Source organism: Dipodomys merriami, unplaced genomic scaffold (genome assembly GCF_024711535.1).
Source record: "Dipodomys merriami isolate MVZ:Mamm:240054 unplaced genomic scaffold, mDipMer1.0.p SCAF_28, whole genome shotgun sequence".
Classification (NCBI taxonomy): Eukaryota; Metazoa; Chordata; class Mammalia; order Rodentia; family Heteromyidae; genus Dipodomys; species Dipodomys merriami.
The window spans coordinates 8,483,189-8,503,767 of record NW_027204270.1 but is presented as its reverse complement, the minus strand read 5'-3'; the positions used below and the strand labels follow the sequence as shown (position 1 = coordinate 8,503,767).

Genomic DNA, 20,579 nt, shown 5'->3' with positions numbered 1-20,579 from the left:
TGTACTAGAGCGAATAGTGGTCTCCAGAGTTTTCGGGCAATGGATGGAAATGCTGTACTAGAGCGAATAGTGGTCTCCAGAGTTTTGGTTAGCTATAGAGCATTACCTAATCAATCAGTAAATGAATTAAAGTGATGGGCTTGAAGTAACAATAGTTTAAGTAAAAATTTCAAATTTAGCATGTCAGACACATTCTTTTCAAACATAAAAATGTTAGAAATGCACATATTACCACTAAAATTCTATACAAAGAAAGAAAGGGAAGAATATGTAGAATATTCAGGGAAATCCTTTCCTCCATTAACAAAGGGGAATCAACTAGGCCAAGATGATGGCGTAGTCAGTGTTGGCCTAAGATCACAGACGAGGTTCTGGTCATCTGGCCGTTGTTAATGAAATGGTTTGGCAAGTGTCCATCAAATTGTTAAAATACCTACTTACATCACTGCCACCAGAGACAAAGACAAACAGAGATCTACTAGGACACAACTCTGATTCTTGGAAACAAAAGGATCAGATTGTGCTCCCACAATCCCACTGATGTCTTTCTCTTTTCTGGTCACCCCTGATTAGTCTATTTGGTGGCATCCATCTACCCTCAGGTGGTGCACAAATGTTGTTGCAGGTCAATTTGCAAACAAACAAGCCTGTTTGTTTGTCCACCTTTGTTTCTCAATTTGTCTGTATATGTTTCTCAAGAAACTTCCAGAGGCCATAGACATACTCTGGGGAAGGAGAAGCCAATGAAGTAGATGCTGATGGTTAAAGAACTAGCTATCTGCTCATGTCACTCACAGGTGCTCTCTCATCCTATCTGAGCCTAGTCTCTTATGTATTTTCACGTGTGGCCAAAAGTTACTCAAGGAAGACTTCCTCTTGCGTACCCCAGAGAAGATTCCAAACCCAGCACCTCTGTGCTCATGCTCTACAGGACCATACACATTGAAGTCAGGTTCTATGTCTATAGTGGTTTGTGCTTCATTAAATGTGTCTTTTTCTTGTTTGTTTTGTTATGTTTTAAATCCAGGAACCTATCTCTCCAATCTTCTCTGGTAAGTAAAATGTTCTTTATATTTACTTTCTCTGTTCAAATTTCTGTGTGCTGTCTGCTTCCTTCTTGGTCACCATTGAGACAGAATTAATACAAGAAATCACGTAGGTGATAGACTATAATATGGTTGTGATGATTGCTTTGGTTATGTCATTGGGTTTTAATCTTATGTCCTAAGTGGATTTTGAAGTATAAAACATGGGTCTTGCCTGGTGCCAGAGGCTCATACCAGTACACCTACCAACTCAGGAGGCTGAGATCTGAGGAGCTTGGTTCAAATCCAGGAAAGGCAGAAAAATGTCTAAGTCTCTAATCACCAATTAATCACCAGAAGAGCCTGAAGGGAAACTGTATCTTCAGAGGTAAACTACTAGCCTTGAGCAAAAAGCTCAGGGACAGGACTGGGAAGGTGGCTCAGTGGTAGAGCGATTGCCTTGCATGCATGAGGCCCTGGGTTAGATTCTTCAGCACCACATAAGCAAAAGAAAAAAGCCAGAAGTGGTGCTTTGGCTCAAGTGGTAGAACGCTAGACTTGAGCTGAAGAGCTGAGGGACAGAGACAAGGCCCAGAGTTCAGGCCCCACAACCGGACCCCAAACCCCCACCAACAAAAAAAAGATCAGGGACATTGCACAGGCCCTGAGTTCAAGCCCCAAAATTGGTACACACACACCAAAAACTGGGGTTCTATATTTAAATTTGAAATACACTGAAAAGTGGAACCTCAAAGTAAACTGTAGAATATCCTAGTCATGAAGGTAGCTAACCTTTTCTATTTCAGAGGACACTGTTCTCTCATGTCTGTGAGCTCTGAAAACCTTGTTGGGCAAATGTGAAATCAATTCTACTGCTCCAGGTAAAAATCATCATTTTTATCATTGGACTCAAAAATCTTGTTTCATGGAGGATGTGACACTGTAACACACAGAAGAAACTCTGCCACAGATCAAAAGAATTATAAAAAGTTGGTTATACATATCATAAACAACTTAAGCCCTACAGGTAAGAGTACATTTCTTTGTCTTCATCAAAGTGTACAGTGCTCTGGTAGGAAGTATACAAAAGAGAGCATTTTATGCATCTTCACTCTGGAGGATCAAATAAAACACCATCATACACAGAAATACAGCTAGGCGTTGTTCATGCTCTTTCAAAACTAGAGGCAGAGTGGGGAGGACAGTAGCTTCTTTGGTCAGTAGTGGAAAACTTGCATTAGGACTGATCTATGTTCATAAGGATGTCATATGAGGGTTTGGTTAGCACTTTGTGGCTGAAGATTCCACATGCTCAGAAGAGTGGACACGCTGGATTGAATGTGTTTTCTGCAAAGGACACATCCTAAACCTCCGCTGTTCTTGAGAAAAATACATCAGCAAGAACTGGCCAGACTGGGAGAAGATCTTCAATATCCATACAACACACATGGGCCTCATATCTAAACTATGACTACAGCTTAAGAATTAAATTCCCCCCAAAACAACCCACCATAAAACAACCACCCCATTAAAAAGTGGGTTCAAGCCTTGAAGACAGACGTCTCTGAAGAGGAAATACGAATGGCCAAGAGACACGTGAAGAAAGCTCAACATCTCTGGCCATAAAAGAAACACAAATCCAGGGTTGGGAAGGTGGCTCAGTGGAAGAGCGCTTGCCTTGCATGCATGAGGCCCTGGGTTCGATTTCCTCAGCACCACATAAGCAAAGGGAAAAAAGCCAGAAGTGGCGCTGTGGCACAAGTGGTAGAGCGCTAGCCTTGAGCTGAAGAGCTGAGGGACAGCGCCCAGGACCAGAGTTCAGGCCCAAGACCCGACCGGAAAAAAAAAAAAAAAGAAAGAAATACAAATCCAATCACCACTGAGAGAGCGGGGCCAAGACCGGAAACACCTCGGGCTCTCCAACCAACTGGAGAGCTCGGCCTCCAAGCTGTTTCCACCAGAGACCCACACCAGCCAAGAGGCGAGTGCTCAGAGAGAGGGGAGTGAGCAGAAGAAAGGAAACAGGTCGGAAGCCACACAGAGCCGGGTGACGCGGGAACACGCGTCCCCACCTCTCGCTGTGGCCCTGCGAGCCGCCCAGGCGGCCTGGCTGGGGACCCACCGGGGACCACAGAGCCACAGGGTCTGAGGCTTCCAGAAGATTCCCAGGAGCCGGTGCTGTCGGGAGAATACAGGCACTGAGAACCCGCATGAAGGCCCCTCATCCGCCCAGGCGTCTCTCTGCTCTGGCCCGGGGAAGCGGCCCAGGGCAGCGGCGGCAGCTCAGGCTTGAGTCGCAGCGCCTGGGAAGCAGCCCAGCCCAGGCCAGGGCGGCACGGCTGAGCGGCCAGAGACCCCAGTCTTGCCGTGCAGCTTCTGGAAGCGGCGCCGCCCAGCCCGAGCCAGCCGTGACCGAGGCAGTGGCAGCTGCGGTGGCGGCAGTGGCGGCCAGAGACCCGTGTCTCGGTGCAGCGCCTGTCTGCTCCGGCCCGCGGATGTGGCCCAGGCTGGGGCAGCAGAGGAGGCGGCCGTGGAGGCAGCGGACTTGGGACCCCGTGACCCTCTGCTTGGGACCCCGTGACTAACACAGTATTGGAACCCAGAGAAGCGATAGTTGCACAGAAGAGATCCTCCAGTTTCATGTCTTCACTGCATCAGGACCACAATGGGGCTGGGATCTCACAGATGCACTTTGGCCATGTAGCCACTACTGTGGCTGACCTAGTGTGCAATGAGAGGTCCCCATCAGTTATTTATGAACAGAGAGAATGACACTGGAGTAGCAAAGACTATGTACTTTCTAACCACTTTCAGGACCCAGAGGGTCTCCTGAGAAAGGAGTCTGCACCTGCTCTCTTAGGGATGGATGTTCACACCCCTCTACACTTCCCATGGAAGACTTGGCCCTAAGGACCTGGCTCTTGGGAATCAGGGATCTACCTCAGGAATTCTGAATAAGACTTGAACTACACAAAGCTTGAAGCTCATCAGAACTCATCTTTGGCTGCCATTTCTCCCCACTTTGCTCCTTCTCTCTCTCTCTGTATCTTATAAAGCCCTCTTTTTGAAGTCCAGACAAAGGATAACTCCTTACACAGGTCAGCTGGAGGCATTGGGAGTTGGGAGTTGTTGGACTGACGATGACCTCAGGAGTAATGAGGTGACACCACCTTTGGTAATAGTATGCCTCTGGAAAGCTTTAGAATCAAGAGAACGATTCACCCAGTGACGGCATGACATATTTATGCAATTTATTCTGCACATGCTTATATGCTGCAAAGAAAAGACCAAACCAAAGCCATGTTGTCTACCTTTGATAGCATCATTTTCCTCAGTGCTGTAGAACTGGTGGATAGATCATCTGAGTTCATCTTCATTAGCGTATATACCATTTCGTCCTTAATTCTATTTATTTGGTGCTGTTTTTTTTCTTTTTTTTTTCTCCCTCATCCTTATTTTCAATGTTGCATATCAAATCCAGGGCCTTGTAGGTACTAAGTACAGTCATTAAAACAGAGACACAATAAATCCATCATATATCCCTTAAGTATTTGACTATGGCAGACATAACTTTCTCACAACAGGGGAAATTGAAAATAATTTTAGTAAATAATGGCAAGCATCCATGAAAACCATCTTCTGCGTGGTACCAGGTCACAGGGACCCCTTGGTCTTCCAAGCGCTTCTTATACAGTAGGCCATCATCTCTGAAGAAGTCCCACTCACAGGTCACTATGAGAGCCCCTGGAAGCTGAGCAATAATCTGGTCATCAGCAATGAGGGGGACATATTCTACTTCAAAAGCATGTCTGGTTTCCAGATAGGCATCCTCATTAAAAAGTGCGGGAAATTCTGCTTGGTACTTGTATCTGAACCTTTCAGGGAGATTGTCAGCGCTCAACCATTTCTTATACTTCTCCCAGACATGGGGAGGAACACAAGCACCTTTTAACAAGGCATCTTTCCAGAAGGGGTCAATTGTCAAATATCGGCAGAAACATGTAATGACTTCTGTGGTGACAAATGGGACATTTTTGTTCTGTTGATGTGATGGTAACTGAAAATTGATGCTCTGGAGAGCAGGGTAAATCAAGATCTGACCCCGGAGCTTTGGAATATCTGTTCTGCCCACCAAGGCCTGGCTGACGAATGCCACAATGGTAGCTCCAAAGCTGTCTCCACAGACCACAACCCGGGAGGGGTCCACCCCATAGGTATCTAGTGTCTTCAGGAAGTGGATGGTGGCATTCAGACAATCCCTGAAAGAGACTGGGTGGTGGTAGTCAGGAAGCTTGCGGTACCTGTGGAGGAAAAAGGAAACCCAGTACCCTAGTGAGCAGAGGGTTAGAAGATGCCATTTGAACAGCGTCCTCTATCACACTGAGGAGACAACTTCTGATAAAGTCCTCAGACTGTGTGTAGCCAAAAAACACGTGGATTCCTATGTTTTCTATGTGTGTATATGAAGAACCTGCCCAATCCAAACCCCTATCTGCTACCACAGGTAAACAAACCCAAGTTTCTGAAAGTTCCAATCTGTTGGCTTTGGAAACAGGAAATACACAATGATGGGGCAGGGAGGCACTTCGGCTACTGGTGGTCTCACAGCCTTTCAGCAGTCATGGGAAGCTAAGATTGATGTCATAGTGAAATTGTTCTTTTTTTTTCCACAGAGGAATAAACAGGAAGGAAGAAGAGGTAATGTAAGATGGAAGAACTTATTTCTGAAATGAAATTTCTCTCAGCCTTCTTCTCTTAGACTGTTCCTATGGCACCCTGTGGTAAGTCTGAAGCTCCTTTTCTCTCTGCATAATTCCAAAGCTGCCCATCAATCTGCTCTGATCCATGGGCCAGATCTCTGCAAGTATCTGCTATAACAACACACAGTGAATTTCCTCGCAGCCATCACTGCAGGTGATTTTGATTGGTTAACTAAATAAAATTCCACTTCTTGTCACATCATATGCACAGTGCACTGCCAGGGTATTCTTAAGATAATTCGGGGGAAACCCCCCTACAATTAACTCCTATGTTTATATACTACATAACATTAATATTATTGAAACAGAATGCATTGTTAGGACAGACACACAGTTACAAAGCTATTATACTACCACCACCAGCCACTCAAATATCTCCCATCATGAAGCATCCTTCCTCTGGGAGGAATTCTCTACCCTTTCCCTCTGCCTAAACAGCCTAACGTTCCTCTGACATTGCCTCTCTCTTGCTCAGGTTCACTAGCTAGCTGTGGAGTGTAGCCTACTCACTATAGCTCATTTTCCCTTCAATGAACTTCTGCTTCTCTCATTACTCATGTGTGTGGCGTTTTGGTTTGGTACATGAACTCAGAGCTATTCCTAAGGGTCTTTTTCTTTTAACCAATGTAGCACTTGAACCACAGGTACATATCTGACAATGGCAGGTAATTGGAGATACAGGTCACAGAGACATTTCCACCTGGGCTAGCTTTGAAGTGTAATCTTCAGATCTCAGTCACCTGCATAGCTAGGATCACAGGTCAAGTATGTCTCATTCAATTATTTGCTGGAAATTTTGTGAAGCTGGAATGACACCCAACTGAGATGGCAGTCTGGTAACAAGATGGTGAGGGTCTTACTTCAACAATGGATGGAACACTTCTTGACTCACAATCTCTCAGCATTAAAGGGCAGTGACTAGTGGTCAGACCTAGTTAGAAGAAGTAGAAAACTGAAGGTGCTGTTCAAGTATAGCTTCTCTCTGGACACTGACTCTCACTGTCATCTTTCTGATACCACTCGATGACAATTTTGCTTTGGTTTTTGAATTTATGATCAGTCCATATTAGTGCAGCAAATAGGCTATGAGATAATACTTTGGGAACCATGAGCTAAAATATATCTTTACAAAGAAGTTAGAGTGAGGAAAATTTTGAACTGATGTGCAGAGAAGTAGGATGGTTGCTATGACCACACTAGAATATGGTTCTTAAGCTCTAGGAACTGGTCTGTGGAAGGAATATGGAAAACTTTGGTATGTAAGGTGGCAAGGCCCCCAAGTGTGGAACTAGAGGGAAGTAGGTGATTCTGGGAGAAGTTCTGAAGACTAGAATGCTGATAGGAATGTTGACATAACAGATGGTGCTCATGAGGTCTGAGGTGGAGACATGATTCTTTTGTGAATCCCATTAAATGCCAGTTGTGTGACATTTTGGCAAAGAACTCTCCACTTTGCCCATGCCTTGATACTTTGTGGGAGATACAGACAATTGGAAACAAAGAGACAGAGCAGGAACATTTGAAAAATAGATAGTCTGTTGCAGAAAGTTATTATTAAAAGTGTTGGACAAAGAGGGTATGGTTGTTAAAGAGAATAGTTGAGTAAAGAAAATAGTTAAGAAAAAGGAAAGAACACTTTACTTAAGGAATGGGAAATATCCCTCGAGAGTATCTCAAGAATTATCCAGACTTTCTGGGCACCAGTGGTTCATGCCTGAAATCTTAGCTACTCAGGAGGCTGAGATCTCATTAATGCAGTTCAAAGCCAGCCTGGCCAGAAGAGTCCATGAGACTCTTAGCTCCAAGAAACCACTGAGAAACTAGAAGTGGTGATGTGGCTCAAGTCGTAGCATGCTCATTTTAGCTGAAGAGCGCAAGGACAGTGCCCAAGCCAAGAGTTCAAGTCCCACTACCAACAAAAAACAAAATAAAAATAATAAACATTGTCTAGACACCATCCAATTAGGAGATCACGTGTGAAAATTTATACTCACACTTGAGCACCTTCTTTCCCTAGGACATATAGGAAGTTATGTCTCTAGGATTCATTTTACCATGGTTAGTAACCCTTGCAGTAGTTGGCTAATTCCACAGTGGTCCAAGGAAGCCCAGCTACTCCATGTGCTGTTGGTACACAATTTTTGGCATCATCCACGACTACTCCAGATAGTTTTGTATAGTTCCACTAAGAATTCAAAGGACAGCCTGATTAGCTAGGCAAAGCAGAGCAGTGTTGGAGTCCCTGAAGGCAGGCAGTCCTTGAGATGGGTAATTGGTGGGGGAAGGTGTGAGAGTGAAGCTATGCGGCCGTGCAGACACAAAGAAGTTGATGATGTCAGGAAAATGGGTTATATGCTAAGTAAATCTGCAGGCAGTGATGAGAGCCAGCTCAACACAGAAGAGTTGGGTTTTAATCACACAGCCCACAGGCTGGAGCAACAGCTGCTCCAGATGATGGAAAGGCACCACATGGCTTCATGCTTTCCCAGCTATGGTTTGGTCTTGCTCTGTTCTCCTCCTTGCTCTGGAACTCCCATACTTCCCTTTTGGAATGGGATTATTTACTCTGTCCCATTTCATCTTGGAAGAATTTAACTTGCTCTTAAGTTTTCAAGGACCCATGATAGAAATTTATTTTGAGTCTCAGAAACTACTTTGGATTTGAAATTTTGACAGTGCTGGTTGGTGAACTCAGGGTCTAGGCACTCACGGTCCTTGAGCTCTGTTGCTCAAGGCTAGCATTCTACCACTTGAGCCACAGCACCACCTCTCACTCTTTCTGTGTATGTGGTACTGAGGAATCGAACTCAGGCCTTCATGCATGCTAAGCCAACACTCTGCCACTAAGCCACATTCTCGGTCCCTAGACTTGGACTTGTGAACAATCTTGTAACAAGTAACACTTTTAGGACTCTTGGACAGGGACCAATGTCTTTTGCATTGTGAGATGGCCTTGAGCCCTTGAAGTCCATGGCAGAAGGTTGTGGTGTTGATATATTGTGTCTCTAAAACCTCAAGGTTGAAGGCTCATTTCATAGTAATTGACACCAATTATTGCAAGTTATAGGAAAAGGAAGGATCTAAATTTACATATGAATGAATCCACTGATGAATTAATAATTTCAGGGTATTATCTGGACATAATAAGAATTGGGTGCTACATGCAGAAAGTAGGTAAGTGTGTTTAAGTGGTGTCTTATTCCTGGTACATTCCTATCTCTTTCTGCTTCCTGACTACAATTGTGAGAGCAGCTAGGCTCTGTCATGTCCTCTTGCCACAATCATAACATACCTTAACAGAGGGACCTAGAAATGAAACAAGCTCGCTAGCCTGCATGGACTAAACTCCTCAAATAGTGAGGAAAACTAAAATCCTATTTCTCTATAGGATACTTTCCTCCTGTGTTTGTTAAAGTGATGGAGACTGTGTAAAATGAAGGGATGCAATCTTGTGTTTACTCCACCACAGCTGATGCTTGCATGCCCAGTGTTGGTGAGGTTTTTCCACCCTTCTGATATCCTATGGCACTTTACCACTGGCTGGGAGTGAATGTATAAAAGGACACCTGTGGTCAGGGCTCCTGGATCTTGTACATCCTCCTCCTGGACTGCTATGGCTGCTACTCTCCCTCTCTTACTCCACTTACCCCACTGAGAGCACCACTGAGTCTGTCTTCAGGGCCATGAAACTGCATGTGTTGTGGTACACATCTGCAAGACAGGAACAAGAGACTTCAGGCCATGATGGGGACCATCACTTACCACCACAGCCCCACTGAGAGCAGCTGCTGTTGTAGGCCTCTGGATAACAGACTGTGTGTTTAAATGTCTCCTCTGAAATAACACTGTGAAGCTCTGTGTAGGCAACCTCACATATCTATCTACAATTTACCACATGTCATAGATCAAGTGGACCATTAGGCTTAACTTCTGCAATGCTTATTTTCCAATAGGGTAAATTGAGACCCTAGAAGGCACAGGCATCTGAAATAGACTTTGGACTAGAAGTTTGGACTAAGGAGTTGGGATTAGAAGGAGGAAGATTAACTATTTTATCTATTGACTTTGGTGAGGATTTAGTGTCTCTGGGTGGCCCACTGTGATTAATGCAGGGGTTTGTCACAGGTTCTACAGGCAGAGAGGATATGATAAAGGCAGTAATGGAAAGGAAGGGAGGAGTCATAGCCATGTATCTAGAAGCCCCTTTGGGGATATCCTGACCTGCACCTGCACTGAGCAACCATATTGTGAAAATCACTGCCAGGAAGTTGCAATTCCACTGATGGTGTGTTCCTCACCTCTACTTGGTAGAGCTCCACTAAGCTCCATTGACTGCTAGAATTGGCCCCACCCAGGGGTCACTGGATAGCTAGATGAGGCTGATGGGTAATGAGGCCCTTCCTCCATGACCTCACACCACAGGAAAGCTCTTTACCTAGGCTGCCTATCACTGCACAGCCTCCATGGTAGAAGATGACGCCTCGACGAGGGCAGGAGGACACTGCCTTCGGCTGGAACAGCCTCACGCTGATTGTCCCAAATCGCAGGTTGGTCACCACCACTCTAGGGTCCTTCCATATTGGCAGTAGGTGTAGTGCAAATTGATATAATCTGGGCATCGAGCAAATTCTTAGCTTCTCAAGTATACACCCCTGGAGGAGAGTTGGAGACAAATTTCAATTATCACTTCAAGACTCAGTTTCTTTCAATGAGCTATATGAGCCATTTTGGAACCAGTGTCAGTCTGTGTGCACCTGCTTCCATGGGGAGATGAGTTCATCAGTTTCTCCTAAGGTTTATGGATATTGATGCTTGTCAAGTAGTTGTAAGAACTGGGAAGCAGGAAATCCAGGAGAGCTAATCATTCTCATCAGATGGAATTCTTGTTGCTACTTGCCTTGGATCAAAGCTGATTTTTACATTATTTCTACCAACCTGTACCTCAGTACCGAGGTCAAATAGAGACTTCCTTTATTGCTTCACTCATACCCTGTATACACATAGGAGAAAATTCACACCACTAAAGTCATAAGACACAACTCTTAGGGTCCTCTTTTTCCATACATATCACTGCAAAGACAAAGATTGACTATGAACCTGCTGCAAATTCAGCCCTGCATCCCCAGACTTGGAAACTCTACTACCCGTGTGAAGGCTGCTGTACTGTTGCCTCAACCTTGAATGAGGTGATTCAACTTCACCTTTCCTGGCGGTGCCCTCCTCAGAACAGCAGGGTTTTCAGAGTGCATGAAATCTGCAAAGAATGAACTTTGCAAAGATGATTTGCCTTTTTCATGATATCTTCAGCATCTGCCATTTCTTGTCAGGGATAATAGCAGGTTGTAAGTGAGATTAAGGTATTCTGGGGTTACTCTGATGCTATGACAATGCTAAGTTACAGGCACTGGACTCTGGTAGCTATAATTTTCTCACCTTGATGATGCATCTGCTTTCTGATCAGCTATAATACTGAGGCTGGGGACGAGTCGGTGAGTTTCACGGGTTATGCATGACACAGATTCATTATTACAATGCGAATGTACCATGGAATCTGGTTGCCATTTGAGGTGCCTCTTGACTTGCCATATGGCCTCCTTTCTCACTGGAGGAGCCCAAAGACCTAGAAGGATTTGAAGGCCTTCTGATCTCCTAATATCACTTAGCATCCTGGAGCAGAAAGGCAGTCTAAGACAACACAGAGTCTACCCTGTCCATAGGTGTGTATCAACTTATATATTTATGTCAAAAATTATGTATGTATCAATATTTATCTCAGTAGATATACATAGATAGACAGATAAACAACATGATATTCCACAAGTGCCCATTAGATCTACTCACATAATTTTCTGCCAACAAAAAATACTCTGCTTCCTTTGTCTTCTCTACATCTTTATTATTGTTTTTTAGGATGGCATTGATCTCTCATGCCTAACTACTTCCTATGTTTTAGACAAATAGCTATCTGCCAAGTAAAATGAGTGACATTCACTGAGCACTGAAGCCTTATGCTTCTAATCTTAACTACTTAAGAGAATGAGATTCAGAAAATCATGACTGGAAGCCTGCATAGGCAGGAAAATCTGGGAGACTTCCTTTTCCTCCAATGAAACAACAAAATGGTGAAGTAAAGGTGTGGCTCATGCCATAGAGCACCAAACATGAGCAAGAGAACTGAGGGCATGAGGCCTTGAGTTCTAACCCAAGTACTGTCACATTAAATAATATTCAAGTATTAACATCATACATTTCTCTTGTTGTTCTATGTCTTGCCTAAGTTTCAAAGCTCAAGGACAGATGCTATTAGGTTACAGATAACACTTTTTACCCTCCCCAGTTTTATGGAGGAATTTCACTGGCAGCAAACTCTTGTCCAGAGATTTAACCTCATTACTTCTGTGAATAACTGCTGGTTCCAATCTTCCAAAGCATATCAACAGCCACGGACTCTTACAGCCTCACTCTTCTAAGTTATATATGAGTAACAGGATATGTTTTACACTGTCTGCTATGGACTATTTAACCCATGCTGTTCTTCATAGGCAGGGCCACTAGGCATTATAACAACTCATTATCTAACTCAAAAAGACCACAGATTCTTTCTTTTTAGAACCTACTCTATGAGTTTCTTCTGTTACCTGCCTGTTTGGTGAGTAGACATAAGGACAATCAAGGCTCATTTTTATGGCCATCACATTTGATTTGTTTTTCCACACTGAGCCTAGAGCCAAAGGTGTGGCATCTTTTCTTTCCTTTTCTTTATTTTGGCGGGGGGGGGGGGAAAGGGGGGGGATGGGAGGGGTCCGGTCTTGGTGCCTGTAATCTGGGCCTGGGCGCTGTCCCTCAGCTCTTCAGCTCAAGGCTAGAGCTCTACCACTTGAGCCCAGCACCACGTCCGGCTTTTTTCTTTTTGCTTATGTGGTGCTGAGGAATCAAACCCAGGGCCTCAGGCATGCAAGGCAAGCATTCTACCACTGAGCCACCTTCTCAGCCCTTTTCATTGATCAATATGTATTCACCTGAAATTGTAGACTATCTATGTTTTTACAAAATATTGTCCCAAGGGTTCCTTTCTCAGTACTCAGGCATTATAGAATAATTAAAAAAGATATTTACCCATGTGAATATTAGATGGCCACTGGAGTGCAGAATCCGAAACTTTATGGTGTGGATGATGGCAGATGGAACATCAATAACTATCCAATATTCTATGAGAATCCACAAGCTGAACCCCAGGACCAGGATGTACCCAACAGTGAGAAGGATCACCAACAAAGCAATCATGGTGTGCTTCTTCCTTCAGAATGGGCTGAGGAACTCCTGACTCCAAGAGAAGGTATTAAGATTATCTCTTGCCCACAGACCCAGGCACTTTATAACTTGCAAAGTCTGAATCACCAACAGAGATAAAGGTTTTGACACACTGAAAAATGAGAAAAGAGATTGCATCAGATACTGCCCTGGACACGAAGTGGCCCAACATCTCTGAAGTCCGGCCATCTGGTCAAGGCTGTGTATTATCACACCACCTTAATATTCTCCAATCTGGTCATGACAGGGAAAGATAGTGGGAAAGAGGCTTCTGTGAGATGTTGCAAAGCCATGGCATGGCTACTCAGAGATTGGGAAAACATTGAGGAAGCCCTGTAAGGAGCCCTGTGTGTCTCCTCTCACTTGGAAAATCAGAGCTTAACAAGATTATCTCTGTACCCTGGTAAAAGAGGAATAATAATCACTTTACTCGAGTCTTGCTCTTCCTCCTCAATTCCCAGGTATGCTAAACAAAAACTAACCTCACAAGTAGTCTTTATATTAGTTACTTGTTTTTGTATACTCATGTTTTGACATCTATGGCCTAGCTGATCCAAACGGGACAGAAATTCCTAGGGTTGAGAGACAGCAAACAACTTACCTGTGAGTACACTTTTCATACACAATGCAAGAAGTGCAGAACCCACGCCCTCAACCACCACCATTCTTGGCTCCTCAATGCTAAGACACTGTCCATCTGCTATGACTACTCAATGACCAGGGACTAGACAACCAAGGATAACACGTTTTCCCCAGTGTGGACTGAAATCATTTCTGCCACCCACTGTAAATCTGGTGACTCAGCCTTGCTTTTGTCTTCAAATATATAGACATACCATAGAAACTTCTTTGCATGTTGCCTCTTATCTTTCTGCTTCACTGTTTGTGCCTGTTCCAGATATGAATGCTTCTCTCATGGGAACTGTGAATAACAAGGTGTATTTTCAGTGGAAATTATCAGCTGAACCAGTGGCCCTATTGAATCTCAAATTGTCTGGCAATATAGTCAATAGCTGATAATATTGCTCAAGGGGGGAATTCATGCATGCATGAGGCTCTTGTTTCAAGCTTTAGCTTGGGAGCACTTGGGTCTTATTTGGAGAAATTAGGTCAATGCATGCCTATTATAAACTGTTGTGTTATCCCTGGCCTTTTCTCTCCCCCTCCCCCTGTTTGGTTTTTGGTTAGCACAATGTGATCACCTTCACTCTATCATATCCTTCTAATGCTATGATGATTTGCTTTACCAGAAGCACCTTAGGGATACTCTAGAAAATGAACCCAAGTACCTGAGCACCTCACTGAGGAAATCAGCAAAATTCTGGAATAAATTCATTGCTGGGCAATGGATACAGAAGCAGTGAATAGTGGTCTCCAGAGTTTTAGGTTGCTATAAGGTATTACATAATCAATCAGTAAATAAACTCAAGTGATGGGCTTGAGGTAATAATGATTTAAGTAAAAAATTCAAGTTTAACCTAAGTGAAATACATTCTTTTCAAAAGTACAAATGTTAGGAATGCACATATTTCCACTATACTCTATAAAAAGAAAGAAAGGAAATAATATGTAGAATATTCAGGGAAATCCTTTCCTCCATTAGCAAAGGGAAATCAACTAGGCCAGGATGATAGGGTAGTCAGCATTGGCCTAAGATCACAGTCAAGGTTCTGGTCATCCGGTCATTGTGAATAAAATGGTTTGGCAGGTTTCCATTAAACTGTTAAAATACCTACTTACATCACAGCCACCAGGGACAAATATGAACAAAGATTTACTAAGACACAACTCTGATTCTTGGAAACAAAAGGATCAGATTGTGCTCCCACAATCCCACTGATGTCTTTCTCTTTTCTGGTCACGCCTGATTAGTCTATTTGGTGGCATCCATCTACCCTCAGGTGGTGCACAAATGTTGTTGCAGGTCAATTTGCAAACAAACAAGCCTGTTTGTTTGTCCACCTTTGTTTCTCAATTGGTCTATCTTTGTTTCTCAAGAAACTTCCAGAGACCATAGCCATACTCTGGGGAAGGAGAAGCCAATGAAGTAGATGCTGATGGTTAAAGAACTAGCTATCTGCTCATGTCACTCACAGGCTCTCTCTAATCCTGTCTGAGCCTAGTCTCATGTATTTTCATGTATGGCCAAAAGTTACTCAAGGGAGACTTTGCCTTCATTCCTCAGAGTAGATTCCAAACCAACCACCTCTGTGCTCATGCTCTGCAGGCCATAGCCACATCCACATTAAGGAAGCCAGTTTCTATGTCTATGGTGGCTATTCCTTATATCTCTGCTTCCCTGCCCCGTGCCAAGACCAAGCTACATCAATTGATCCAGGACTAAATCCAAAAACAAGCAAAGGTAGCCACCGAGTGACCGAAACCGTCCAATTGTCCCTGAAACCACATGCAAAAAAATCGCAGAGTACAAGATTCATCAACAGTCGAGATATCAAACCAAACCCAAGGCCTGCAACCATACATAGGAGAACACCAGTGGAAGCACAAAAGAAATGGAAGACAAATGCTACATCCAAGACATGAGAGGCAATGACTCAAGAATTAAAATTTGAAACAAATCAGAAATTTACAGAACAGGGGCTGGGAAGATGGCTCAGTGGTAGAGCGCTTGTCTTTCATGCATGAGGCCCTGGGTTTGATTCCTCAGCACCACATAAGCAAAAAGAAAAAAGCCGGAAGTGACACTGTGGCTCAAGTGGTAGAGTGTTAGCCTTGAGCTGAAGAGCTGAAGGACAGTGCCCAGGCCCAGAGTTCAGGCCCCACGACTGGACCCGCCCCCAAATAGAAATTTAAAGACCAAAGTAATGAGTTATCAAAAGTGATCCAGGGCTTCAAACAAGCAATGCACTCAAAAATAGATGCAGTGCACACCTCGCTAAAAGATGCGATTAATACTCTAAGAAACGACTTAGAAATTGTAAATGGCTCAATTTCCTCCATGCAAAATTCAATTTCCTCCATGCAAACCACAATGGAAGCTGCAGTAAATAGAGTGAATGAAATGGAAAATAGAATATCAGATACTGAAGACAAAATGGAAAAAAGTTACAGATATGGAAAAAAACCCTGAAAATATGCCAAAGGGAAGTCCAAGAACAAGCAGACAGTGCCAAGAAATTGAACCTTCATATATTTGGGGTGGATGAAGGGTAGGAATACCAGAACAAAGGAATGCAACACTTATTCAATAAAATCATCACCGAAATTTTCCCCAGACTTAAAAGAGAAAATCTTACCTACATAACAGAGGCTTACAGAACACGTAAGAAGCAAGATCCCAGGGGGAACACAGCTAGACACATTATAGTAAAAATGCTAGATTTTAGCACTAAAGAAACAATCTTGCACCCAGCAAAAGCAAAGAAGGAGCTATACTACAATGGGAAAAAAAGAATGACTGCAGATCTCTCCACACAGACACTAAATGCAAGGAAACCTGGGAAAATACCATTTGAGCCCTGAGAACCAATTACTGCCAGCCCTGACTGGTAAATCCAGCAAAACTAGCATTCACCATATTCGATGGAGAAACTAAAATTTTTAATAGTGAAGAAAATCTCAATGAATTCATAAACAGTATGCCAACATTACAAAGAATATTCAGAGGGGGATTACAATCTGAAGAAACAAGATCAGGGAACAATTCCAGGTAGATATCTCTAGGAGACCAACTTAGTAAACTAAGGAGGAAAGAAAAGAAAAAAAGCATAGGAAAAGAGGAAAATGACAGGAAGCACAGTATTCCCCTCTAGAATAATCATAAACCTTAATGGACTGAATTCACTAATCAAAAGAAAAAGAACTACAGGTTATATCAGAAAACAAGATCCATCAATTTGCTGTTTTCAAGAGACCATCCTTAGCTGTGTGATCCAGGCTCACACTTGTAACCCTAGCTACTTAGGAGGCTGAGATCTGGGGATCATGGTTCAAAGCCACACTCAGCAGGAAAGTCTGTGAGACTCTTATCTCCAATTAACCTCCAGAAAACTGGAATTGAAGCTGTGGTTCAAGTGGTAGAGCAGTAGCCTTTAGCCAATCTGCTGAGGGACAGTGCCCAGGTCCAGAGATCAAGGTCCATGATGGACAAAAAAAAAAAAAGAGATCTACATCACAGCCAAAGATAAAAGTGAACTCTAAGTGAAAGAATGGAGGAAGGTCTACAATGCAAATGCCCCCATTAAGAAAGCAGGAGTTGCCATCCTGATGGAGTTTTTGGGATTGTGAAGGTACAGTATCATGTCATCTGCAAAAAGGGATAGTTTAACTTCTTCTTTCCCTATGCGGATCCCTTTAATGTCTTTTTCTTGCCTTATTGCCCTGGCTGAGGGTTCCAGGACTATATTGAAGAGGAGTGGAGACAGTGGGCATCCTTGCCTTGTTCCTGATTTTAGGAGAATTGGTTGTAGCTTTTCCCCATTAAGTATAATATTGGCTATTGGTCTGTCATAAATGGCTTTTATTGTTTTTAGAAATTTTCCTTCTATTCCTATTTTCTCCAGAGCTTTCAGTATGAATGAATGTTGAATTTTATCAAAGGCCTTTTCTGCATCTGTGGTGATAATCATGTGATTCTTGACCTTGGCTCTGTTGATGTGTTGGATTACATTTATTGACTTATGTATGTTAAACCATCCCTGTGTCTCTGGGATGAAGCCTACCTGGTCATAGTGTATAATTTTTTTTATGTGTTTCTGGATTCTGTTAGCAAGAATCTTGTTAAGGTTCTTTGCATCTGTGTTCATCAAGGAAATTGGCCTGTAATTCTCCTTTTTGGTTGGGTCTTTGCCTGGTTTGGGGATGAGTGTGATATTGGCTTCGTAGAATGAGTTTGGGATAGCTCTCTCCTTCTCTGTTTCTCTGAAGAGCTTGAGGAGTATGGGTATTAGTTCTTGTTTAAAGGTCTTATAGAATTCTGCTGTGAATCCATCTGGTCCTGGGCTTTCTTTTGTTGGAAGACTTTTGATAGCTTCCTGTATCTCGTTATAGGATATTGGCTTATTTAATTGGTTAACTTCTTCTTTGCTCAGTTTGGTCAACTTTTATTTCTCTAAAAATGCATCCATTTCTGCCAGATTTTCTTCCTTTAGAGAGTATAACTTTTGAAAGTAGTCTGTTAGAATTGTTTGGATATCTTGGGTACGTGTTGTGATGTTTCCCGTGGCATCCCTAATCCTGTTAATATGGGTTTCCTCTCTTCTTTTTTAAATTAATCTTGCCAATGGGCCATCAATTTTGTTTATTTTTTCAAAGAACCAGCTTTTTGTTTGGTTTATTTTGGTTATGATTTTCTGATTTTCTAATTGGTTAATCTCTGCTCTTAATTTGGTTATCTGGCTTCGTCTAGCAACTTTAGGTCCCATTTTTTCTTGTTTTTCTAGCTGGTTTAATTGCAACATGATATTATTTACTTGGTCTGTCTCCATTCTCTTGATGTGGGCACTGAGGGCAATAAATTTGCCCCTCAGGACTGCTTTTACTGTGTCCCACAAGTTTCTTTGTGAGGTGTTTTCATTTTCATTGAGTTATAGGAAATGCTTTATTTCTTCTCTGATCTCTTCCGATACCCAGGCCTTGTTAAGGAGTGTGCTGTTCAATTTCCATGTATTAGAGAAATTTCTGCGGTATGCTTTGTTATTGAGAGCTAGCTTGATTCCACTGTGGTCAGATAGGATACGGGGGATTATGTTGATCCCTTTGTATTTGCTTAAGTTCCTTGCATGAACTATGATATGGTCTATTTTGGAGAAAGTTCCATGAGCTGCTGAGAAGAATGTGTACTGTGTTGTTTTAGGGTGAAATACTCGGTAGATGTCAGTTAATTCCGCTTGAAGTATGGCCTCACTTAATTCGGTAGCTTCTTTGCCAATCCTCTGGTTGGTAGACCTGTCCTTTGGTGAGAGTGGTGTGTTAAAGTCTCCTAGTATTATCGTATTGGGATCTATTTTATTCTGTAAGTTTGAGAGCATTTGTTTAACATATCTGGGTGCACCAATATTTGGGGCATATAAGTTGATGATGGTTATATCCTCTTGGATTGTTCCCTGTATTAATATGTAGTGTCCGTCCTTGTCTTTCTGTACTGATTTTAATGAAAAGTTTATTTTGTCAGATATCAGGATAGCTACTCTTGCTTTCTTACTGGGAGCGTTTGATTGGTAGATCCTGTTCCACCCCTTCACTCTGAGTTTGTTTGTATGTTTGGCTGAGAGATGGGTCTCCTGAAGGCAACAGATGGATGGGTCCTGTTTTCTGATCCAGTCCTCAGTTCGTTTTCTTTTAATTGGCGAATTCAGCCCATTAATATTAAGAGATAGTATAGAGAGATCATTGTTGTCCCTGCCATTCCGTTTTCCTGAGTTTTTCTTCTTTCCTTTCCTCCTGTGCTTGCTCAGTTAGACCTTGAGTAATGCCTGTTTGGGGCAGGTCCCAGTTCCTGGTTGTCTTCAGGTTGTGTCCCCCCTCTTAGAATTCTTTGTAATGCTGGCTTAATGTTTATGTATTCATTTAGTTTTTCTTTGCTATTAAAAGTTTTCAGTTCTCCATCGAATGTGAATGCTAGCTTTGCCGGATATATCAGTCTGGGTTGGGAGTTATTGGCTTTCAGGGCTCATATGGTGCTTTCCCAGGCTTTTCTTGCATTCATTGTTTGTGTGGAGAGATCTGCAGTGATTCTAATTTTTTCCCCGTTGTAGTATATCTCCTTCTTCATTTTTGCTGCATGCAGGATTGTTTCCTTATTATTCAGATCTATCATTTTTACTATAATGTGTCTAGAAGTGTTTCTCCTGGGATCTTGCTTGTTGGGTGTTCTATACACTTCTGTAATGTAGGTAAGATGCTCCTTTTTGAGGTGGGAAAAATTTTCACTGATTATCTTGTTGAATAGGTGTTGCATTTCCTTGCTCTGGAATTCCTCACCTTCGTCCACTCTGATTATATGAAGGTTAAATTTCTTGGCATTATCTGCTTGCTCTTGAATTTCCCTTTGGTTTAATTTGAGTGATTTTTCCATATCTGTCACTTTTTGGTCCAGTTGGTGTATTCTGTTTTCTGTATCTGACACTCTACCTTCCATTTCATTCACTCTTTTGACCGTGGCTTCTATTGTGGTTTGCATGGAGGAAATGGATCCCTTTATGGATTCAATGTTGGTTCTCATAGTACTGATCTCAGTATGTATTACCTCTAATTTGGCGTTTATCTCACTTCTTACTGAGGTTTGTACAGCTTCTATTTTTGCATCCAACTGTTGTTTGATATCCTGTATCTCTTTTGATAGTTCATCCTTGTGCTCTTTCAATTTCTGATCAATTTCTCGCTTTATTTCTTGAGTCATTGCCTCCAGCAACCCTTGGATGTAGCTTTTGTCTTCCATTCCTGCTTTGCTCCCACTGAGGCTCTCCCCTGCATGGCTGCTGGCTTTTGAAGTGAGCTTGCTGTCCTGGGTGGTGGTAAACTT

The 20,579-nt window shown here is 42.8% G+C and overlaps 1 protein-coding gene across 1 annotated transcript; it reads right to left on the bottom strand.

The window, feature by feature from the left end:
* Window positions 1–4,557: 4,557 nt before the first annotated feature.
* On the bottom strand, window positions 4,558–13,069 carry LOC138837955 (arylacetamide deacetylase-like 4 family member 1). Its single transcript, XM_070036951.1, has 4 exons — window positions 12,902–13,069; window positions 10,221–10,437; window positions 9,433–9,496; window positions 4,558–5,326 (listed from the first exon to the last, which is right to left on the bottom strand). Exons 1-4 carry the CDS (start codon window positions 13,067–13,069, stop codon window positions 4,558–4,560), a joined length of 1,218 nt encoding a protein of 405 aa, XP_069893052.1.
* Between the last annotated feature and the right edge of the window lie 7,510 nt (window positions 13,070–20,579).

Excerpts from the sequence above, each read along its gene's own strand:
- LOC138837955 (XM_070036951.1), bottom strand. The coding sequence starts at position 13,069 with ATGATTGCTTTGTTGGTGATCCTTCTCACTGTTGGGTACATCCTGGTC. Across the intron at positions 10,438-12,901 it reads GCCATCTAATATTCACATGG|GGGTGTATACTTGAGAAGCT; the intron begins GTAAATATCTTT and ends ACTCTCCTCCAG. Across the intron at positions 5,327-9,432 it reads TCAGTGGTGCTCTCAGTGGG|GTACCGCAAGCTTCCTGACT; the intron begins GTAAGTGGAGTA and ends TTTCCTCCACAG.